The sequence below is a fragment of the Poromitra crassiceps genome (genome assembly GCF_964638095.1).
Source record: "Poromitra crassiceps genome assembly, chromosome: 9".
NCBI lineage: Eukaryota > Metazoa > Chordata > Actinopteri > Beryciformes > Melamphaidae > Poromitra > Poromitra crassiceps.
Genome location: NC_139630.1, coordinates 981174 through 1002381, shown reverse-complemented (window position 1 = coordinate 1002381; position 21208 = coordinate 981174). Strand labels below are relative to the sequence as shown.

At 44.2% G+C, this 21208-nt stretch overlaps 1 protein-coding gene across 1 annotated transcript; it reads right to left on the bottom strand.

The window, feature by feature from the left end:
• Nucleotides 1-250: 250 nt before the first annotated feature.
• Nucleotides 251-8623, bottom strand: LOC310782963 (mitotic checkpoint serine/threonine-protein kinase BUB1-like; the record flags this gene model as incomplete). Its single annotated transcript, XM_083643740.1, has 7 exons — nucleotides 251-489; nucleotides 1520-1626; nucleotides 2047-2224; nucleotides 2754-2760; nucleotides 2964-3117; nucleotides 7669-7830; nucleotides 8597-8623. 7 exons carry the CDS (start codon nucleotides 8621-8623, stop codon nucleotides 297-299), a joined length of 828 nt encoding a protein of 275 aa, XP_083499866.1. The 3' UTR covers nucleotides 251-296.
• Nucleotides 8624-21208: the final 12585 nt, after the last annotated feature.

The window sequence follows — 21208 nt, the reverse complement described above, 5'->3', positions numbered from 1 at the left end:
GTGGTTGAGAGCAGAGGGGAGAGAGCGAGACAGAGGGAGAGGTTCTGTGAAAGTACAGAAATAGTTTTTATTGCTACCTGGAAGCAAGACAAATTTAACATCCAGTATAAAAAACCCCAAGGCAAAACAAACTGATTGAACATGTGGAAAACATAAACCTCTAATAACTATTTAGGAAATTGAACAAAACTAAATGAGTTAAAACGCCCTGGAAAGAAATGATATTGCCGCAGAAACGCATAAATCAAATATCACAAATTGAACAAAATAAAACATCTATAAACATCATAAAACGTTCATGTCCTGGTCCGGTTCTCCAGCAGCAGCACAGTCAGGCGGGACTTCAAACCGGGCAGCTTGCTGCTGTAGGGCTGCAGGGCAGTGGTCAGCATGTGGCGCAGGTCCTGGAGCAGTTGGGGTGGGGGGCCGCAGGCCGGCACATTGAGCAGTGTCTCCAGCAGCTGCAGCCACATCTCGGCGTGCGGGATTCTGTTCACCAGGGGTTAACAATACACAGGCATAAGCTCCTTAGCTATTCTGTTCACCAGGGGTTAACAATACACAGGCATAAGCTCCTTAGCTGTTCTGCATCAGATCATTTTCTCAGGCTGGTGGCCCCAGGAAACAGCAAAACCTAACTGAATTCTGAGGACTATTTTCAAATTGGTCCAGTTACTATTGACCAAGATCGCAGCCTGAATTGCACACATGCCCCTCCTGCCTCGGCACCCCGTGCAGAGATGGGGACTTGGACTTGAGTCGCACTTAAGTCTCACTCACAGTGACTTGAGACTTGACTTGAGACTCGTCCTCAAAGACTTGAGACTTGACTTGGACTTGAGTTTTGGGACTTGTGAACAATCTTTTTTTTTTTTTTTTTTTGTGCATTAACATCTATAAATCTAATTCTATACTGACAAATCTATACTGATGTCATCCAATCAATGCTGATACTGTATGCTAATAGATAAGCAGTGAGGATAATACAGTTCATGCTTGGAATTCCTTTGTTTTATCTATGCAGTGTTCAAAGCAGACCGGATGGCATCCAGCAGATGATAGAACGCTCATCCATAAAAGACTTAAAGGAACACTCCGCCCATTTTCAACCAGCTTTGTATCATTAGAACATCAGTAGTATATCAGAAAACTGTAAACGGTTTTGAAGTCGGTCATTTAATTTGACAGTTATTGAGAGTTGATTTGAGTTAATGAGTTATTAATTTGAGTTAGTGTGGACCAGTGATGTCACTGGTCCACACTTTAACACTCAATAACTGTGAAATTAAATGACAGACTTCAAAACCGTTTACAGTTTTCTGATATACTACTGATGTTCTAATGATACAAAGCTGGTTGAAAATGGGCAGAGTGTTCCTTTAAGACTTGACTTGGACTTGCAAAAAATGACTTGTGAGCATCTCTGCCGTGCACTACATCCACTAAACAAGCTTGTTTTTGCCACTGGCCTCCAATAGACATGTTGCTTGCCAGAGTGAAATATCTCTGGAGGAATTACCTTCTGAACGCATTGCCGCTCGTCCACCTGCCGTCCTCCTGCTTGACCTTCATGTAGTGCCCAAACAGCATGCAGTACACAGTCGCTGCAACTCCAATGTAGTCCGTCTGAAATGTACATTCTACCTTAATATACCAGCTTTGAAATCATTTGGATCATTCCCACTCAGCACCCTGAACGCCTCCCCCGTTACTGCACCACCTGGATGTACTGTAACTGTTCCTACTGTAGCTCCTTCATATTAAAAGCTTTCATCTGGCAAACTATTGTGAAGAACATATAGGAAGTGAAATGTGTTTATCACTAGCTAGCTTGAATAGTGGCACAATTAGCGACTTGTGTCAATAAATGTTGTGACAACAACATTTGGAGCTATCCCCCCCCCCCCCCCCCCCCAGCGAATCAGTTGCTACATATTGGAGCTATTAATATTCAATTTGTAACATTGAATTATTGTTGTTAATATAACAAATCTACATATAATGTAATAATGATAGCAGCCGAGGTTACAGTAAAGCCATGTGCACCTGGTAGTTCCAGCATCGGTTGCTGAGCATCTCTGCGCACTGGAAGCCGGAGGTCTGACACTTTGCACTGAAAGCAGTGCCTTCTTGGAACAGGTCCATGTCGATGCTCTGGCCCCAGTCCACCAGTGCCAGGCCGTGCTGCAGGTCCTCCACATCACAACTCCTGTTCGCCAGGAACCTGAAACACCACCAGACAGTCATCTTAGGTCTGATGAGCAGAGACGTGTTTCTTTGCAACTTGTGCAGCCCAATAACTACAGTGCTGTTCTCTGTGTGTGTCTGTTCTCTCTTTGTTCAACTCTTTGTCTGGTCCAGAGCGGAGATACTGGAAACAGTTGTTCCGCCATGACAGTTTCCCGCATGGTAAAAAAAAAAAAAGCCACAATATTGTTATCAACAACTAGCCAGCATAAAGCTGGTGGGCTTTATGGAAAGAGCGTGACTCGAACTGGTTGACAGTTATATCAAACTGATCATTTAGTGGCGTTTTACTGCCATGTAACTAATGTAGCTCACAGCTAACAGCTAGCTAATGCCAGAGGCGAACGCCAGCTTTTTAATGTAACTCCATACTGTAATGTATTATCTGAATATCATACGTCAGTCTGACGTAATGTCTGACGTCATCACCCGTTTTTACCAACAGCTTATTTTTAGGACTTTGAGCCCAAGATAAGGTTATTCGTCAGCAAAATACACCGGCGAACCCTGTGGCTAATCAAGAGAGCAGGGAAAAACCCAGGAACACATGAAATATCTTAGAAATGACTAAATACACTGGAGGGGAGGGCTTTAGACTGCTGAAAGACTTACATTCATTTTCCAAACAATTTCAGACCTTTGAACAAGTTTGTCTTCTCAGTGACATGAATGAAATAATAAAATTGATGTTGTCTGGAGCGATTTCGCTTCCTTACCCGTGACTAGTTCAGGATGCAGCAGATAGTCAGCGTGGACGATGTGGATGTGGTGCAGCTGCTCCACCATGTGCAGGATGCAGATGGTGAAGTACATGACAAGGGGCTGGGGCATCGTCTTCTCACTCAGCTTCTTGTACATGTTCACTGCGTTCTGGTGGGCGAAGTCACAGCGTGTAAGTCACATACAGCGCACTGGTGGGCGGAGTCACAGCGTGTAAGTCACATACAGCGTGCTGGTGGGCGGAGTCACAGCGTGTAAGTCACACAGTCTGGTGGGCGGAGTCACAGCGTGTAAGTCACATAGTCTGGTGGGCGGAGTCACAGCGTGTAAGTCACATACAGCGTGCTGGTGGGCGGAGTCACAGCGTGTAAGTCACATACAGCGTGCTGGTGGGCGGAGTCACAGCGTGTAAGTCACATACAGCGTGCTGGTGGGCGGAGTCACAGCGTGTAAGTCACATACAGTCTGGTGGGCGGAGTCACAGCGTGTAAGTCACATACAGCGTGCTGGTGGGCGGAGTCACAGCGTGTAAGTCACATACAGTGTGCTGGTGGGCGGAGTCACAGCGTGTAAGTCACATACAGCGTGCTGGTGGGCGGAGTCACAGCGTGTAAGTCACATACAGTCTCGTGGGTAGAGTCACAGCATGTAAGTCACATACAGTGTGCTGGTGGGCGGAGTCACAGCGTGTAAGTCACATACAGTGTGCTGGTGGGTGGAGTCACAGCGTGTAAGTCACATACAGTGTGCTGGTGGGTGGAGTCACAGCGTGTAAGTCACATACAGTGTGATGGTGGGCGGAGTCACAGCGTGTAAGTCACATACAGTGTGCTGGTGGGTGGAGTCACAGCATGTAAGTCACATACAGTGTGCTGGTGGGCGGAGTCACAGCATGTAAGTCACATACAGTGTGCTGGTGGGTGGAGTCACAGCGTGTAAGTCACATACAGTGTGCTGGTGGGCGGAGTCACAGCGTGTAAGTCACATACAGTCTGGTGGGCGGAGTCACAGCGTGTAAGTCACATACAGTGTGCTGGTGGGCGGAGTCACAGCATGTAAGTCACATACAGCGTGCTGGTGGGCGGAGTCACAGCGTGTAAGTCACATACAGCGTGCTGGTGGGCGGAGTCACAGCGTGTAAGTCACATACAGTCTGCAGGGATTAAAGCAACAACAAACAAACTTGACTGAAAGATTTTCCAGGCCTATTTTAGTTATTTCAGGCTTTTTAAGGCGTCCGCTTTTTCACTTCCCATAGGTTTTCATGTAAAAAAAAAAAAAAAAGGCGGACAGTGTGTAGGCCTACATCACTCATTTCACTCTAAAGTTCCCAAACACCCGTAATCATGCATACTGTACATGTGTTCCAGATTTTATCAGTATGTTATAGGTTCCAACATATGCAAATTAGTAGCTATAATGTTGTTGTTTATAAAGTCAAACAGAATCTTTCAAAATAAAAGCTTTCATCCAAACTCAATACAAATCCAAATAAAATAAAAGGGACTATAATTTTTGTACTTTTCACATTTCATATCTGACTCCAATTGACTGAAATCCGTCATAGTGACTGAGAACTTTAATCCCTGAGTCTGGTGGGCGGAGTCACAGCGTGTAAGTCACATACAGTCTGGTGGGCGGAGTCACAGCGTGTAAGTCACATACAGCGTGCTGGTGGGCGGAGTCACAGCGTGTAAGTCACATACAGTGTGCTGGTGGGCGGAGTCACAGCGTGTAAGTCACATACAGCGTGCTGGTGGGCGGAGTCACAGCGTGTAAGTCACATACAGTCTGGTGGGCGGAGTCACAGCGTGTAAGTCACATACAGCGTGCTGGTGGGCGGAGTCACAGCGTGTAAGTCACATACAGCGTGCTGGTGGGCGGAGTCACAGCGTGTAAGTCACATACAGTCTGGTGGGCGGAGTCACAGCGTGTAAGTCACATACAGTCTGGTGGGCGGAGTCACAGCGTGTAAGTCACATACAGTGTGCTAGTGGGCGGAGTCACAGCGTGTAAGTCACATACAGTCTGGTGGGCGGCGTCACAGCATGTAAGTCACACAGTCTGGTGGGCGGAGTCACAGCGTGTAAGTCACATAGTCTGGTGGGCGGAGTCACAGCATGTAAGTCACATACAGCGTGCTGGTGGGCGGAGTCACAGCGTGTAAGTCACATACAGCGTGCTGGTGGGAGGAGTCACAGCGTGTAAATCACATACAGTCTGGTGGGCGGAGTCACAGCGTGTAAGTCACATACAGTCTGGTGGGCGGAGTCACAGCGTGTAAGTCACATACAGCGGCTCTGCACACTGGACCGGCTTTGTACGAGCTTCAAAAGGCAGGGTCAATCGTATTTTCTGAGTGCAGAGCTGTCAAATCTGTGCTTGTGGTCAATATGTCTAATAAACGTCAAATTTCTCATTCTGGGGATTTACATCATTGCTGAAGTCAGTGTTGCACAATTAATTGTGTGTATAATCTGCCCATTATAGTTGAAAATAGTCAAGATGTTAATGGCAAAGGTGCTGTAATATAATTTCATTACTCAAAAACATGGAGACTAATAATCTTGATTAACAATTGTGATCATACATCATGGACTTACCATTTTAGCCATAATTGTGTCGCTTTAACTGAAGGCATGTCAGGTGTATTATGCTTAGTAAAAAAGAAAAGGAAGTTTCAGCTGCTTCTTGCTTTCATTTGGGACACTATAGAACAGGGGTGGGCAATTATTTTTCATGGGGGGCCACATGAGATACCCAGATTGTTCCCGGGGGCCGAACAAATATTGTCATGCCGTAACGGTTACCCATGGATGGGTAACTTTGATGATAGAGAGGGCCACAAAAAATGTCCTCGCTACCATTTTGCTGATTTTTGCAGCGCGAAAAATTTGGTGCATTTGAAGCCAGGTTTAGAGGAATAACTCATTTTAAATTAACAGTCGTGATGTCATTATTCAGTCTTAACTCATTCATGGCCAAAGACGTCTTTGACGTGTTATCAGGAATAGCCCTCCCAGCCAATGACGTGTTTGACGTGTTTTTGTTTTTATTAGTGCAGCGCGTAGTTCAAAGACTTCCCCAGCCTGTGACATGTTATCAGGTCCCTAGCCTCAAAGCCAAGCCGACAACACGCGATCAAACACATACCGCAGCTGTTGTTTTTAAATGAGCAGGAGGAAAAACAGAAAACAGAGAAACGCGCTTCCTTGTTGCAGAGAGGAGAAACGCCATTGAAACGCCCCTCGGCGCGCTGCACGAGCTGGTCGGCTTGCTGCAGGGCAGCGGACATCGATCAGTTGTTCGCGGTAGTCAAACCCGTGACCAACATGATCGATCCTGGTCCCTGGACCCCGTTCCTGTGTCCCAGCCCGAAAGAGACGAGACGGAGTCACAACTTTGTGAGCAGGAGAACAGCAGCCTCGCCACAGAAATGGCTTTCACACAGAGCCAAGCAGCACGGCCACTTTCCTGTCGAGGGCGAGGAAGACTGGACTCCAATGCGACAGGACCCGGATGATCTCGCGGTAAGGAGTGTGTGTGTGTGTGTGTGTGTGTGTGTGTGAGAGAGACTACACTGATCTCTGCATTCTATTCTATGATCACACTCACTCACACTGAGTAAACTGTATTGTTGAATGTAATAAAAGCACTTCATGTATATATATATATATATATATATATATATTTTTTGTCATTTGTGTCATAACGAATAATATTTACATGTCTGATGTCAATACAGTTCAAAATAAAAGAATTGAGAGCGAGTTCTGCCTGAGATTGTGTGCTTTACAAAAATGCCATTTTCTGCAATTTCTCTTCTCAGAGAGACCTTTTTGGTGAAAACAGGGTGTATATAAATGGCTATAAGTAGAGTACAGAACATGCTAAAAGCTCACTTTTTTTCCCCTGGTGAACCCAGAGACGTACATCTTCATTTTGAGGTATTGTAAATCACTTTGGTGCTAATAGATAATTTACTGTGGGTCTTGAAAGATGACCAACAATTATGAAAATCTTTGGCCTGTGCTAAATATTGGCAGTCCTAAACTGGCCATGAATGAGTTAACCACCAATATTTGATCCTTTTCTCACTCACTCCTATGTCACCACCTGCTCTCAGGGCTTGAAATTAACTTTTTTGACCACCTGCCAATATGGCTGCTAGATTTTAAAGTTACCAGCCAATTAGAATTTCCACTAGCTGAAATGTTTTTCTTGAAATAAACCAGAATATGAGTGGGTTAATTTAAGCATAAGTATCAGTAAGTGTCCCGGGATGATCAAAGCCTGTGTTGAGGGTCACACGAACAAAAATGCAGTCTTGAAGCTAAATAAATCCAAAACCAATGAGTTATTTGAGTTATTTAAATTTCTACTTCAATGTAGCCTTTTAGTCATAAAGATTATTGAAAGATATTCCATATTCCAGACTGAAATGCTATAACAGAAGTGGAGTATTGGCCAGAATATGACATGAACATTTGGACACTTATTCAGCGGGTATCTTGCATGTTGCGTTCAGGTGCACTGTGTAAAAGAAAAAGAAAAAAGTTTTTTTTGTTTTTTTGTTGCAAGGGCCGTATTTTGCCCATGTGTGCTATAGCTGGTTGCTTAATATGGTACTTTGAGTTGATTGTGATACATTCAGGACATCTCCAGTTAACAGTGTGAAGTGATCAGTACATGTGAACCTACCAGCAGAGTGCCACAGTTGTAAAGCTTGTCCACTAACACGCTGCCGTCGTGGAAGACGTGAGCGGAGTGGATCTGGCTGTAGAGATGGCGGACGTCAGGTGGCATGCGAGTGTCCAGCTGGGTGTGGATATAAAACTCCCAGGGACTGGCTGGCTTCTGGACCTGCGATGCCGAGACGACAAGAGAACACACAGTGACATGCAGGCACTCAGTGTGAGCTTGGGGGAGGAAACTAGCTTTTTTGTCTATAGTGGCAGGTCAAATAAATGCAAAAATGTTTTCACCATTTTACCAGTCAAACTGCTTTTCAGACTATGACAATGAACAATGATGGCATGACTGTCACGTGACGGCACACTAGCTCCTTGATTTGTCCTACATATCTGTCAGACTGAAGTGGGTGGAGCTTATGGGGCTACCGTTATATGCTGATAATGATTCATTTTGGGTAAGAATCTTAGTATAAAGGCAGCTGCAAAACCCATCTTCAGATCATCGTTTTGTTGTTTTAAACCAAATACCACGTTAGTTTTATTCTGTTACCAATCTGACAGTTGTATTAAATTACACACAAAAATGCTAATTTCATAATTGGCCACATACTGTATCGGCAGTAAAAAATAGTTGAGCGATACTGCTATTGCTTTTAAAAGCTGATAACAGGCAGATAGTGAGTCTGCTGATATATCGATGTGTCCCAATAAAAAGCTTTAAATCTGAGCCAACCGATATTCCCATCTTGCCTTTAAAACCACCTTATCTGATGTCATCACATCTTACCTTTAAAACCACCTTCTCTGATGTCATCACATCTTACCTTTAAAACCACCTTATCTGATGTCATCACATCTTACCTTTAAAACCACCTTATCTGATGTCATCACATCTTACCTTTAAAACCACCTTATCTGATGTCATCACATCTTACCTTTACAACCACCTTCTCTGATGTCATCACATCTTACCTTTAAAACCACCTTCTCTGATGTCATCACATCTTACCTTTAAAACCACTTTGTCTGATGTCATCACATCTTACCTTTAAAACCACCTTCTCTGATGTCATCACATCTTACCTTTAAAACCACCTTCTCTGATGTCATCACATCTTACCTTTAAAACCACCTTCTCTGATCTCATCACATCTTACCTTTAAAACCACCTTATCTGATGTCATCACATCTTACCTTTAAAACCACCTTCTCTGATGTCATCACATCTTAGCTTTAAAACCACCTTCTCTGATGTCATCACATCTTACCTTTAAAACCACCTTATCTGATGTCATCACATCTTACCTTTAAAACCACCTTATCTGATGTCATCACATCTTACCTTTAAAACCACTTTGTCTGATGTCATCACATCTTACCTTTAAAACCACCTTCTCTGATGTCATCACATCTTACCTTTAAAACCACCTTCTCTGATGTCATCACATCTTACCTTTAAAACCACCTTCTCTGATGTCATCACATCTTACCTTTAAAACCACCTTATCTGATGTCATCACATCTTACCTTTAAAACCACCTTATCTGATGTCATCACATCTTACCTTTAAAACCACCTTCTCTGATGTCATCACATCTTACCTTTAAAACCACCTTCTCTGATGTCATCACATCTTACCTTTAAAACCACCTTATCTGATGTCATCACATCTTACCTTTAAAACCACCTTCTCTGATGTCATCACATCTTACCTTTAAAACCACCTTCTCTGATGTCATCACATCTTACCTTTAAAACCACTTTGTCTGATGTCATCACATCTTACCTTTAAAACCACCTTCTCTGATCTCATCACATCTTACCTTTAAAACCACCTTCTCTGATCTCATCACATCTTACCTTTAAAACCACCTTCTCTGATGTCATCACATCTTACCTTTAAAACCACCTTCTCTGATGTCATCACATCTTACCTTTAAAACCACCTTCTCTGATGTCATCACATCTTACCTTTAAAACCACCTTCTCTGATGTCATCACATCTTACCTTTAAAACCACCTTCTCTGATGTCATCACATCTTACCTTTAAACCACCTTATCTTATGTCATCACATCTTACCTTTAAAACCACCTTCTCTGATGTCATCACATCTTACCTTTAAAACCACCTTATCTGATGTCATCACATCTTACCTTTAAAACCACCTTATCTGATGTCATCACATCTTACCTTTAAAACCACCTTATCTGATGTCATCACATCTTACCTTTAAAACCACCTTCTTGATGTCATGGGGTCAGTGGCCTGGAAGACACTGGCGAAGGCTCCTTCTCCCAGCAGGACGTCGACTCGTAAAGACACCTTTCCTGTTAGCAGTCAGGCAGTTTCAACTTAGCAGTTAGCACACACCCAAAACACCAGCTTACACTCAGACAGGTCCATCAGTGCAAACATTTCTGTTGTGGGAGGAGCCAGGCCCTACAAGCCCTGGCACTGAAATGTACTCAAGAAACAACAACATCCAAATGACAGAGATGCAAACTCATGGAGAAAAAGGTGACAGATCTACCAGGGCAGACACAAAACCACTAAAAAGCATGTGTAGCCATATGCACCAATGCAAACGCACGGACAGTGAAAAAGGTGACAGATACCAGATCAGACAGAAAACAACTAAAAATCATTCATTTAAGCGTACTATTTTGGGATGAAAAAGGTGACTGGCACCAAAAGGCGACTAGTTTGCATTCCTGCATGTGTGTATCAGGGCAGATTTGTGTGTGTGTGTGTGTGTGTGTGTGAAAAAGAACAAAGAAATACAGCTAGTTGCAACAGAGTCAAAGGCTAAAGGTTGCAGCAACAAACGCGACAGTAAAAACTTCTTACCCATGGTGATGGTGTTCTTGGCGGTGAAGCGGGGGACTTTACACTGCCAGGTAGTGTAGCTTGGGTGAGTGCTAAGAGGGGGGCTCAGTTTGGAAAGCAGAGCAGCTATCAACTCATTGTCCCAGGGATCTGAAACCAGCTGAGCAGGGGCTGAGCTGGCTGCTGCTGGACTCATCCTCAGCCCTCTGTCTGGACTCATGGACACGTCTTCACTCATCCCCAGCCCTCTGTCTGGACTCATGGCCATGTCTGCACTCATCCCCAGCCCTCTGTCTGGACTCATGGCCATGTCTGCACTCATCGGTTCGTCCGCTGCCTCGAACCACAGCCGCTGCGCGGGGCTCATGGACACGTCGGAACAGAACGGTGCTTGTTCCGTGCTCATGGAGACATTCAGGCTCTTCTGAGGAAACGCCTCCGCTCTCTCGCCTCGATGTGGACTCAAAAAGGCATCGAGGTCCGGCTCGGACACGACTTTGGGGCTTTGCATCCCCAGCCACTCCAGTCCTGGAGCTCCAGACTCTGGGCTCATGGGAACGTCGGGCGTCTGGTCTCGTTCTGGGTTCGCAAGTCGCAAGAAATTGTTAAAGACGGCAAACCTTTGGCTTTTGCTTTTGGGCTTGACTGATCTTTCAGGTTTCTGTGAGAGTGGAGAGGCCGGTTGGACTCGTGTCCAAGAGCACACCCCAGCTGGGTGCTGCGATCCTGGGGACGGAGGGTTCGGTGTGAGCCAGCGTCTGGTCTCTGAAGGACAGCGTGGCGGGAGGCGGAGGCTGCACCACAGTGACGGAGGAGGCTACCAGGCTGAGACCCTCACAGACGATGGTACCTTGCTCAGCGGAGCCTTGGATTCTCAACTGGCCCAATGCTGTTTCAGAGAGCGTGTCGTCAGAGCTCTGCTCTATGATGGGGCTGGACAATGACAAATAAGAGAAAAACTCTGATGTCAATAATGATTGAATTTTATGGCATAGTATTGCTGTATGTCTACACTTTAGGACTGACATGAATGTCAGTTACAGTCTTGAAATTAGAGCCTGACCGATATTATCGGCCGATATTGGCGATTACGATATATATATATATATATATATATATATATATATATATATATATATATATATATATAAGTTATAGACAGCATGAACAGCATGTTGTGTATATTTGATATTTTTTCTTAACTATTGTTTTTGTATTTCTAGTTATTTATAATTATTAAATTCCCAGTTAAGTTTACTGTTTCATTGCATTGAGTTTATTAATAAGCTGTAAAATATCCTGCCTACATCACATATTTCAATTCATGTCAACTCAATCATATCTTTGTCAAGTGTTTGATATTTGAGGGTTGCTGATGTGGTGCCTCCTCTGGTCGTTAAGGGCGCCTGTTCGGAGGGAGGGGAACTCGTTGGAATAGCGTGATCCTCCCACGTGCTATGTCCTACCGGTGAACCTTCCCCTGTCAGGTGAAAAGAAGCGGCTGGCTAACTGCCCATGTCTCGGAGGAAGCATGGAGCCAGTTTTCAGCTCTCCCCAGATAGGCAGAGGGTGGAGCAGCAACCAGGATAAATAAATAAAAAATTAGCACTAATGGGGGATTAGCACTAATGGGGGATAAACATTTGATAAAAAAAAAAAAAAAAAAAAAAAATATATATATATAAATATATATATAATATAAAAAAAATATTGGCTATCGGTATTTTATTATTCCCTAAAATCGGTATCGGTATCGGTTTCAAAAATCCCATATCGGTCGGGCTCTACTTGAAATACTTGTGATTTGCAAACGATCACTCAAATACTCATTCTCAATGATAGACATATTCGCTCAAAATAACGTTAAACTATTAGAATCCAAAATGTACGCTTAAATGTCAGCCTGATGAACAAATATCCAAATTGACAGGGCCAGCACTAACAACACACTTAGCATAAAGAAGGCTGTGATAAGCCTCCTGAGGTTGTATTTATTTAAATCGGCATCATCTCTGGTTTTGGACGTGAAAATTGTGTTTCAGAACCGTTACTTTGTGCATCCTGGCATGTTTGGATCATCAAAACGACACTGGGACAACTACTATAAACAGTAACCACAGTCACATTAGCACCACTCAGTGGGGGACAGATTTGTTACCTGAGTTTTTGGGATTGTCGTTTGGTATAAGGGTCGTCCTCAGTAGCACAGCCGTTCTCTGGACACAGAAAAAATAAACTACAAATAAATACTTTCAATCCAAAATGAGATGAACAATTTGAACAAACTATCTTTTAAAGGCTAAACCACAGATGTGAATCTGAATTCTCCATGCTTTACAGATACTGACCTTACCTGCCTAAAAGCCCCCCTCCAGTGTATGTTGTCATTTGTAAGATATTTAGGTAAAGTCCCACTGATTGTTACACAATGTGTGAAATTTGTTCTCCGCATTTGACCCATCCCCTGGGGGAGCGGTGAGCGGCAGCGTGCGCCGCGCTCGGGAATCACATGGTGATCTAACCCCCCAATTCCAACCCTTTGATGCTGAGTGCCAAGCAGGGAGGCAAATGGGTCCCATTTTTATAGTCTTTGGTATGACTCGGCCGGGGATCGAACTCACGACCTCCCAGTCTCAGGGCGGACACTCAGACCACAAGGCCACTGAGCTGGGCCGTAACAATATTTCATGTGTTGCTGGATTTTGCCCTGGTCTACTGATTAGCCACATTGTTCTCATGTGTATTTTAGTGACAAATAACCTTATTTTGGGCTCAAAGTCCTAAGAATAAGCTTTTGGTCAAAACGGGTGATGACGTCAGACATTATAATTTCTGAGGAGTGACGTATTAACAATATTTACAGTAATTACCCTCCGCCGTTAGCCGTTGCGTTTGTTAACTAAGTGTTCACCTGGCTTTGATGTTTAAAAAAAATGCATGTGGGGGAGGGAGGATTGCGATGGAGATGATGAAAATTCTTAGGAAACACTTTGATATAAAGTGAGTTTCCAGTGCCAGACAAAGCACAGGAAAACCTTTGAATGTTTTAACAGCCTTTACATATCGGGGGTTCATCTGGTACCAGCTCCGGACCAGTCTCCTGATAAACACACACAGCACAACAATGCATTACATAGACCAGTCTCCTGATAAACACACACAGCACAACAATGCATTACATAGACCAGTCTCCTGATAAACACACACAGCACAATGCATTACATAGACCAGTCTCCTGATAAACACACACAGCACAATGCATTACATAGACCAGTCTCCTGATAAACACACACAGCACAATGCATTACATAGACCAGTCTCCTGATAAACACACACCGCACAATGCATTATATATTATACAATGCATATATCTATGTGTGTGTGTCTACAGCTGTTATTTTTATTTTATTTTTTATTTAGCCTTTATTTATACAGGGAAGCACTTGAGAGCCAGAGCTCATTTCCAAGAGGGCCCTGTTACAAAAGAACATATACAGGAGTTACAGACAGACAAGATTACAAAATTCACAATCAAGCAGCTAGGGATGGGTAATTAAGTACAATAATATATAACACAAGCAAATACAATAAAAGGTCCCTGCTGAGAAAACATTAGGTAAAACACGAGCATTCCTCCTGTAGAGTGCTCTGTGAGAGAGCTTTGAAGGCTTCAAAGGAGACAAAGTGGTCCAATTTCAATGTATTCTGAAGACTGTTCCATTTGTCTGGGGCATAATAAGAAAAGGCAGTCTTGCCTTGCTCCGACCTCACACGCAGAGTAAACAGTCTGATGTGAGAACGTGAGCGTGTTTGATGACTTATGTTGATATGGGTGAGGAGTGAGGACAGGTACAAGGGGAGCTTTCCGGTTAGAGCTTTATAGATGAACAATAAGCAGTGTTGCTCTCTTCCAACCGTTAGGGAGGGCCAACCCACCTTATTATATAAAGTGCAATGATGTGTACGAAAGCCGTCACCTGTGATGAAACGCAGAGCACTGTGGTATACTGCGTCTAGCGGCTTCAAAATGGAGGGTGAGGCGTGCATATATAAATGTCTCCATAATCGAAAACCGACATTATTAGTGAATGAACTAAAGATTTTCTAGTAGAAAGTGAGAAACAGGATTTGTTCCTATACAGAAAACCTATTTTTATCCTCAGCTTTTTTGTAAGGTATTCTACATGAGTGTGAAAAGAGAGTTTGGAGTCCAGCCAGATGCCGAGGTATTTATAGTAATTAACTTGATCTATCTGTTCGCCCTGAATTGTACGGATATAAGTATTGTTGCTGGGAGTAGGGGATCTTGAGAATAACATCCATTTCGTCTTCTTTGAATTTAAGATCAAGCGGAGACCGTTGGAAGGTGTCAAAAGCAGCCTGTAGACTTGCAGCGGCCTGTGCAGGAGTGGGCCCGAAGCAATATAGAATTGTATCGTCAGCGTAATAGTGGACAAAACTGTGACCGGAGGGGGAGTAAATATTATTTATGTATAGGGTGAACAGGATTGGGCCGGAAATAGATCCTTGCGGGACTCTATGAACTCTTACTTTAATTGATTCTAAACAGATCCTTTGTCTCATGTCGCTTGCCTGAAACTCTGCATCGACACGATTATCTAAACGATAAATGATGCATTTTCTGGCACTCAGCTAATGGATGAATGGTTTCAGCGATGCTGTACTTACATTAGGCTTGTGTGGTTGAGACACAGCCAGAGGCCTGACGGGTTTGGCCATCTCAGCCACAGGGGGAGCAGCAGCAGCAGCACTGGACAGACTAAGACAAATGCAAAGCAACAGGGCTATTATTGGTCTACTTGTAATGTGACAACCCTCAATTTCAAATTTAATCATAACATAATGATGACATCATATTTTTTTGTTGGAATACATTTTAAACACGGGTGCTCCCAGTGAGATTAAGTGCCTGCACTGGACAACACAGAAAATCATTGCATACATTTTTCATAATCACAACTTTGTCCTGCAGGGAGGAAACCATCGGAATCACGAAAGGATGCACAAAATCTATGTGGTTGGTTGGTTGAATGGTTCTGGAATCCATGTTTACCTGTGGTTCTGCTTGTCGTCCTGGAAGATGGTGAATGGGACTGTAGTGGCAGGAGGTTTGGTGAACGAACAGGTCGCTGCTTCACATGATGGAAAGAGACAGAAGGGTGAGGTTAACAGGATGGGAAACGGGGCGTCCGGGGAGTGTAGTGGTAGATTGCCTGCCTACCAACACGAGGGTCGCAGGTTCGCGCCCCCGCTGTTACCTCCGGCTTGGTCGGGCATCCATACAGGCCCGATTGGCTGTGTCTGCGGGTGGGAAGCCGGAAAGAGGGTATGTGTCCTGGTCACTGTACTAGCAGCGCCTCCTCTGGTCGGTCGGGGGGGCGCCTGTTCGGGGCGGAAGGGAACTGGTGGGAATAGCGTGATCCTCCCACGTGCGACGTCCTGCCGGTGAAGCTCCCCGCTGTCGGGTGAAAAGAAGCGTCTGGCAACTGCACATGTATCAGAGGAAACGTGTGTCTACGGCTCTCCCCAGATCGGCAGAGGGGGGGCAGCGACTACATTTTCAATGACTTTTACTAGCCTCAGACCCTTTCCACATCCAAAAGGGATAACAGTTAGTTACCATTTCTGGGGCAGCCAGAGTCAGACTCCTTCTCAGCACCGTGGTACATGTTGTTGAATGGATCTTCTGTCCGGAGAGTCGGGGCCTTGAACATGAACGAGTCTTCTTCCAGGAAAGTCGGGGTCTTGAACATGTCCATGATCAGACCTGGATGGGACAAAGCCATCAGCAGATGACAGCATCAGGCCACTACCTTGGTTCTGGTCCTCTGAATAGGGCCTTCTGCTCCGTGCCTCAGTTCAAACTTAAAATCCAGAGGAGACTGTATTTTGCCATGATTAACATTGGCTGTGTGTTGTGAGGTTTCTGTTAAGTGTTTCAGAATTATAAAGACAATTCGAGTCAAACACTTTCTCATTTAGTTGTGTACTTTATGTATCCCATCAAATGTTTTTGGCTAAATGGTCTTCGACAGTGACCCTAACAGAAAAGAGGGTGCAATTATTCATTAATATTATTATTTATTTATTTTCCACTGGAATTTAAGTGTTTGTGACATACAGTATGTACTGTGGTCCTGACCAAAGTCTGTGGCAAGAAGTTCTGCATTGTTCTGGATGGAACCAATGACAGCCGGGATTAGGGATGTTCATTTTGAAAATTTTCCATAATCGATAATCGGTGAAAATGAACGATCAATTATCGATTATCGATCATATTAACTCATTGAGTGCCAGCCACTTTTGGAGAACGGACGCTCCCAGTGCCAGAGTTTCAGAGCGTTTTCAGTGATATCTCGAGGCCCATAGAATATTGTGTGATATTACTACAGATGCAGCCAGCCAATCTGAGACCCATTGCCCCGCGTCTGTCGTGCGCGCAACGCGCGGCAGTGCTGCGGTGGGAATATTTTTTTTTCACCCTGGGAAGTCCACTTCTGTTTTCACCCACCAGGAGGTGCAAAAACACACCGTCTGATTAGCTTTCTGAAAGACTGACTTCGCCCTGTGATTCGCCTGCCTCTCAGAGCAGTCCACCGTCAGTAGCCTAGTACACAGGAAAAACTGGAGGGTATTTTTCCCAGAGTAAATATTATTTTCCTCTCAAATAGTAATATTTAATCCTTTTGGAGCATAATTATTACCTGCAGGCAATAGAGTGAGCGCAAAGTTCCAGACAAAATTATATTGGAGTAAACAGCATGGTCACGCCTACTAACGCCCACTTTATTTCCGATTCGGTCGCCATTTTTCTCCCCCTATAGCCTACAGTAGCGTTAATATGACGGACATAATTAAGCAGTTGGGAAGCCCTTTTCTTCACTTGATGGATCAAATGCCAGGTAAGTTTATTACTATTGATTAACATGTGTCAGGTTAAACTGATTTGCAACATTACAGGTAGTAGTAGTTACCTACATGTAATGCTAGCCATCTGTTGAACAGGCTGGGCTGATAACATGCTAACGCTACGTTAGCATGCTAACGCTATGTTAGCATGCTAAGGCTACGTTAGCATCGGACTGACTAATTAAACCTCTTTGTAGTGGTTTATCGACAGTAAGTTATTAACGCCAGGTGGGTCGGTGCAACACGAGTATTAAATTGCTAGCGGACTTTGAGACACGTGTGTTTTGCTCTGAACAGAGCGTGGGTAGGCGACTTTTGTTGCAGTTTTGTCACGTGTGGTTGACTGAGTCTATTACAGAGGACTGTAGGGTGACAGTTTTACTAGCGGCAGATGGACATAAACGTTAATTTGACACACTGGTCGGTCCAACGCCTGAACGGAGAACTGCACTGGGTTGACTAACGTTTTACTAACGTTAATGCCCACTGCAGCTGTGTCTTAAGTTAGGGTGTAAAGTCCACACTAACTGCTACGTTCAAACTAGCTTACGTTTCAACTTACGCACAGCTGGTGCAACCCACTGCAGAAGCGTGTATTGCATGGTGTACACAGCACTGTGGTTCCCAACCTTTTTTGTCTTATGTACCCCTTGAGCTGTTTTTCCATGACAATAGTACCCCTCACTCATGCGTGTTGATGATTACATACAAGTAAATCTATACAAAATATATGTTTCACTGAACTGCCGGTGTTTGGGCTTTTTAGTTGTTGTTTTTTGCCATTATCAGTAGCAGAACAGTGTAGCAGTTGACACTTGCCAGCAGAACTAGTTGCGGCACACACATCACATTTTAACAATGGGCTTATGAAATGACTTGGAATATATATATATTTATTTATCATTTTGGAGGTAAAATGTATTCCCCAATCATTCCAAGTACCCCCTGCAAGCTGCTCAAGTACCCCTAGTAGGTACAGTACTGTATGTGAACGGAAACGCACTCAACACACATTGGAGGTGGAACTAGAGATAGTGCTTTTGTAATACGACTGTAATTGTAACACTCCTCATAATGCACAAGTTGTACTGTATATCTTAACTAGTAACTGTTAAAATGACTAAATTGCTGTGTATATTTGTGATAATGCAATTGAAATGATCATTTATTAATTTATTTGCCATCAAGGATGCAGGCTGTACGAGAGAAGTTCCAAGAGCGCCAGAAGTGGCAGGAAGGCACGCTGTACAGGAAGCTGGGAAAAATGGTAGGGCTGTCCCAGAGTCTATTTTCAAATACAAATAGACTCTCGGTTCCCAGATTGATTCAAACATAATATTTTGAATGCATTCCCCCCAGCTGGAGAAGCCGGATATAAGCTCTTATTCTAACAGCTGAAACAGTGTCTGCGTGAGCAGTGCGTGTGCGCTGCAGAACTGTTTTTAATTTTGGCCCCCATGTTAACAGGTATATCTTGTCTGCAGATTGAGCAGGATTTCACTCTGATGTCTCAGAGACGGAGAGAAGCCAGAGCAAGCCGCCGAAAGCCACGTCCCCGCCGACAGCAGAGGAGGAGCAGTGAACCGACACACACTATATCTACTGGCCTCATTGCCGTTACTGGGAAAGGCTGGAGCCTTGTTACGTTAATCTGCATTCTGCAATCACAGTATTGCAGTTTTCTTACTGTGGGATTCGACACCCGTACTCACCAGCCTTTCTCTTTTTAAAGGCCGCCTCTGAGGGAGCGGACGGCGGCGGAGCGGAGACGGAGACGGAGCGCTGTGGGTCAGCGGATCGCCTGAAAGCTGGTGCCCGCGTCTGTTTTCACACGGCTCGCGCTCCTCTCATCCCCCACTGCACGCCCGTTCATACCGAGACAGCTGTCTCACCCAGCGGGAGGAGGCAACTCCGCCCGGCGGGCAAGCTGTCAGACAGGGCATACAGTAGTAGCCTATAGGCTACACTCATGGTCCCTCTCTCGTCACAGTGTGCGTGCGTGAAAATATGATCGTTTCCAGCTAAGCAACACCAAATAATAGTGTCGAGTGACAACAAAGATCTGTGAGAGACAGACAAAAGTGTAGAGAAAGAAGCATTTCTAAATTGGGATAAAACTGAAGGGAAGGGGAGGCAGAAAAAGACGTGAGGCTTTCTCTAGAACAGTAGGCTATTTACAAAGCTATTGAAAAGCTCAGCTTTGCAAATGTTATAGGCAGCTAAAATTAGTGCATGTCAGCAATTTGAAATTGAATGTGACGTTCCCAATTCTATATATTAAATTCTAAAAAACTACCCTCAACATTTGGGAAGGCTAAGCCACACAACTAGTTCGTTATAATCGAACATCATGCTTTGAAGGCGACTTTACGATGATGAGGACGGTGAGGACTCAATCACAGCAGATATCCACTGATAGCCTACCACGCAGATCTTACAGGCACAGGCAGCAAAACCCGACGCGCTGATAGAAAAATCTCCATGGACGCGCCGCGCTGCGCTCAGGCCTCGCCCCCCGCCCCCCCTCGCTTCCCACAAAGAAAAGTCTACCGTAAAAATAAAAATAACTCCCAATTAATTTAGCTCTTTTTTGTTTTTATTTCCCAAAATGTTTCAGTGCGAACTTCAGTGCAGTCATAACTGTGAAACAAAATGTGCATTTGTGAGGCTTTGTTATAGTATGTGAACGGAAACGCACTCAACACACATTGGAGGTGGAACTAGAGATAGAGTGCTTTTGTTGTACAGGAAGCTGGGGAAAATGGTAGGGCTGTCCCAGAGTCTATTTTTCTGCTCTACCGCCTGAGCCACAGCCGCCCCTGCATGTACACGTCGTTTTTAACAATGGAACAGACGAACTCTTGTTACTTTTCACATACAGTATAGTCACGCCGAGGGACTTCACAAATAGTCAACATAAGACGCTTTGGATATGTCACATTCATAAATTTATGTCACCTGAAAGAAGAATATTTTTGTGTTTCTACATTGTTTTTCAGAGCCTGCCTGTAAGCAGTGTCGTCCAAAGCAAAAAGAGTGGCAAGATGGTCTCAAAGCTCTGAGGGAGCGGACGGCGGCGGAGCGGAGACGGAGCCAGAGCGCTGTGGGTCAGCGGATCGCCTGAACGCTGCTGCGGTACTGTGGGTGGCTGGTCGGACCCCGCCCGGGCGTGGAGGACACGTCGGCCTGGCTGGCGTCAGCCAAGCACCTCTTACAAGATAGAAAATATACCAGGGACCCCCTCATTCTGATTTGTGATTTTGGGCTAAGCTTAATTGTTTCCACGGTAACATGCTTGACTTTTAAATTGATAGGTTTGTTAGATTAGAATGTAATCCATGAACAATTTTAGATTTAAAGCATACAATATTTTCATTGAACTACAGTATGAAGCTTTTGCAACAACAGAACTTTTTTTTTTTTTTTCCCTGAAAACTTTTTAACCAATAAATGGTATTTATATTTGGGAAAAGCTTCTGTCTCTGTCCTTGGGTATTTTAAACTGCTCTCCCTTGTGCCGAACCTCCATTGTATATTTGAGTCTATTAAGTTCCTAGGCTCTAGCCAAAAAAAACCTAGGTGGCGTTGTCAGCAAACACCACTAAACCAGGCCACACGTTCAGTTCTGCTGAAGTGGGCAGGAAATCAACCCACAGATCCTTTTGATTGTACAAATGTGACCGTTTTGACAGAACTATGGTGTGATGATGCATGTTTTAGCACTGTGTGAATTTGGTCACTTTTCGTATGTGATCTTTCAGAAGATGCCAAACGATTTCGATTGGATTC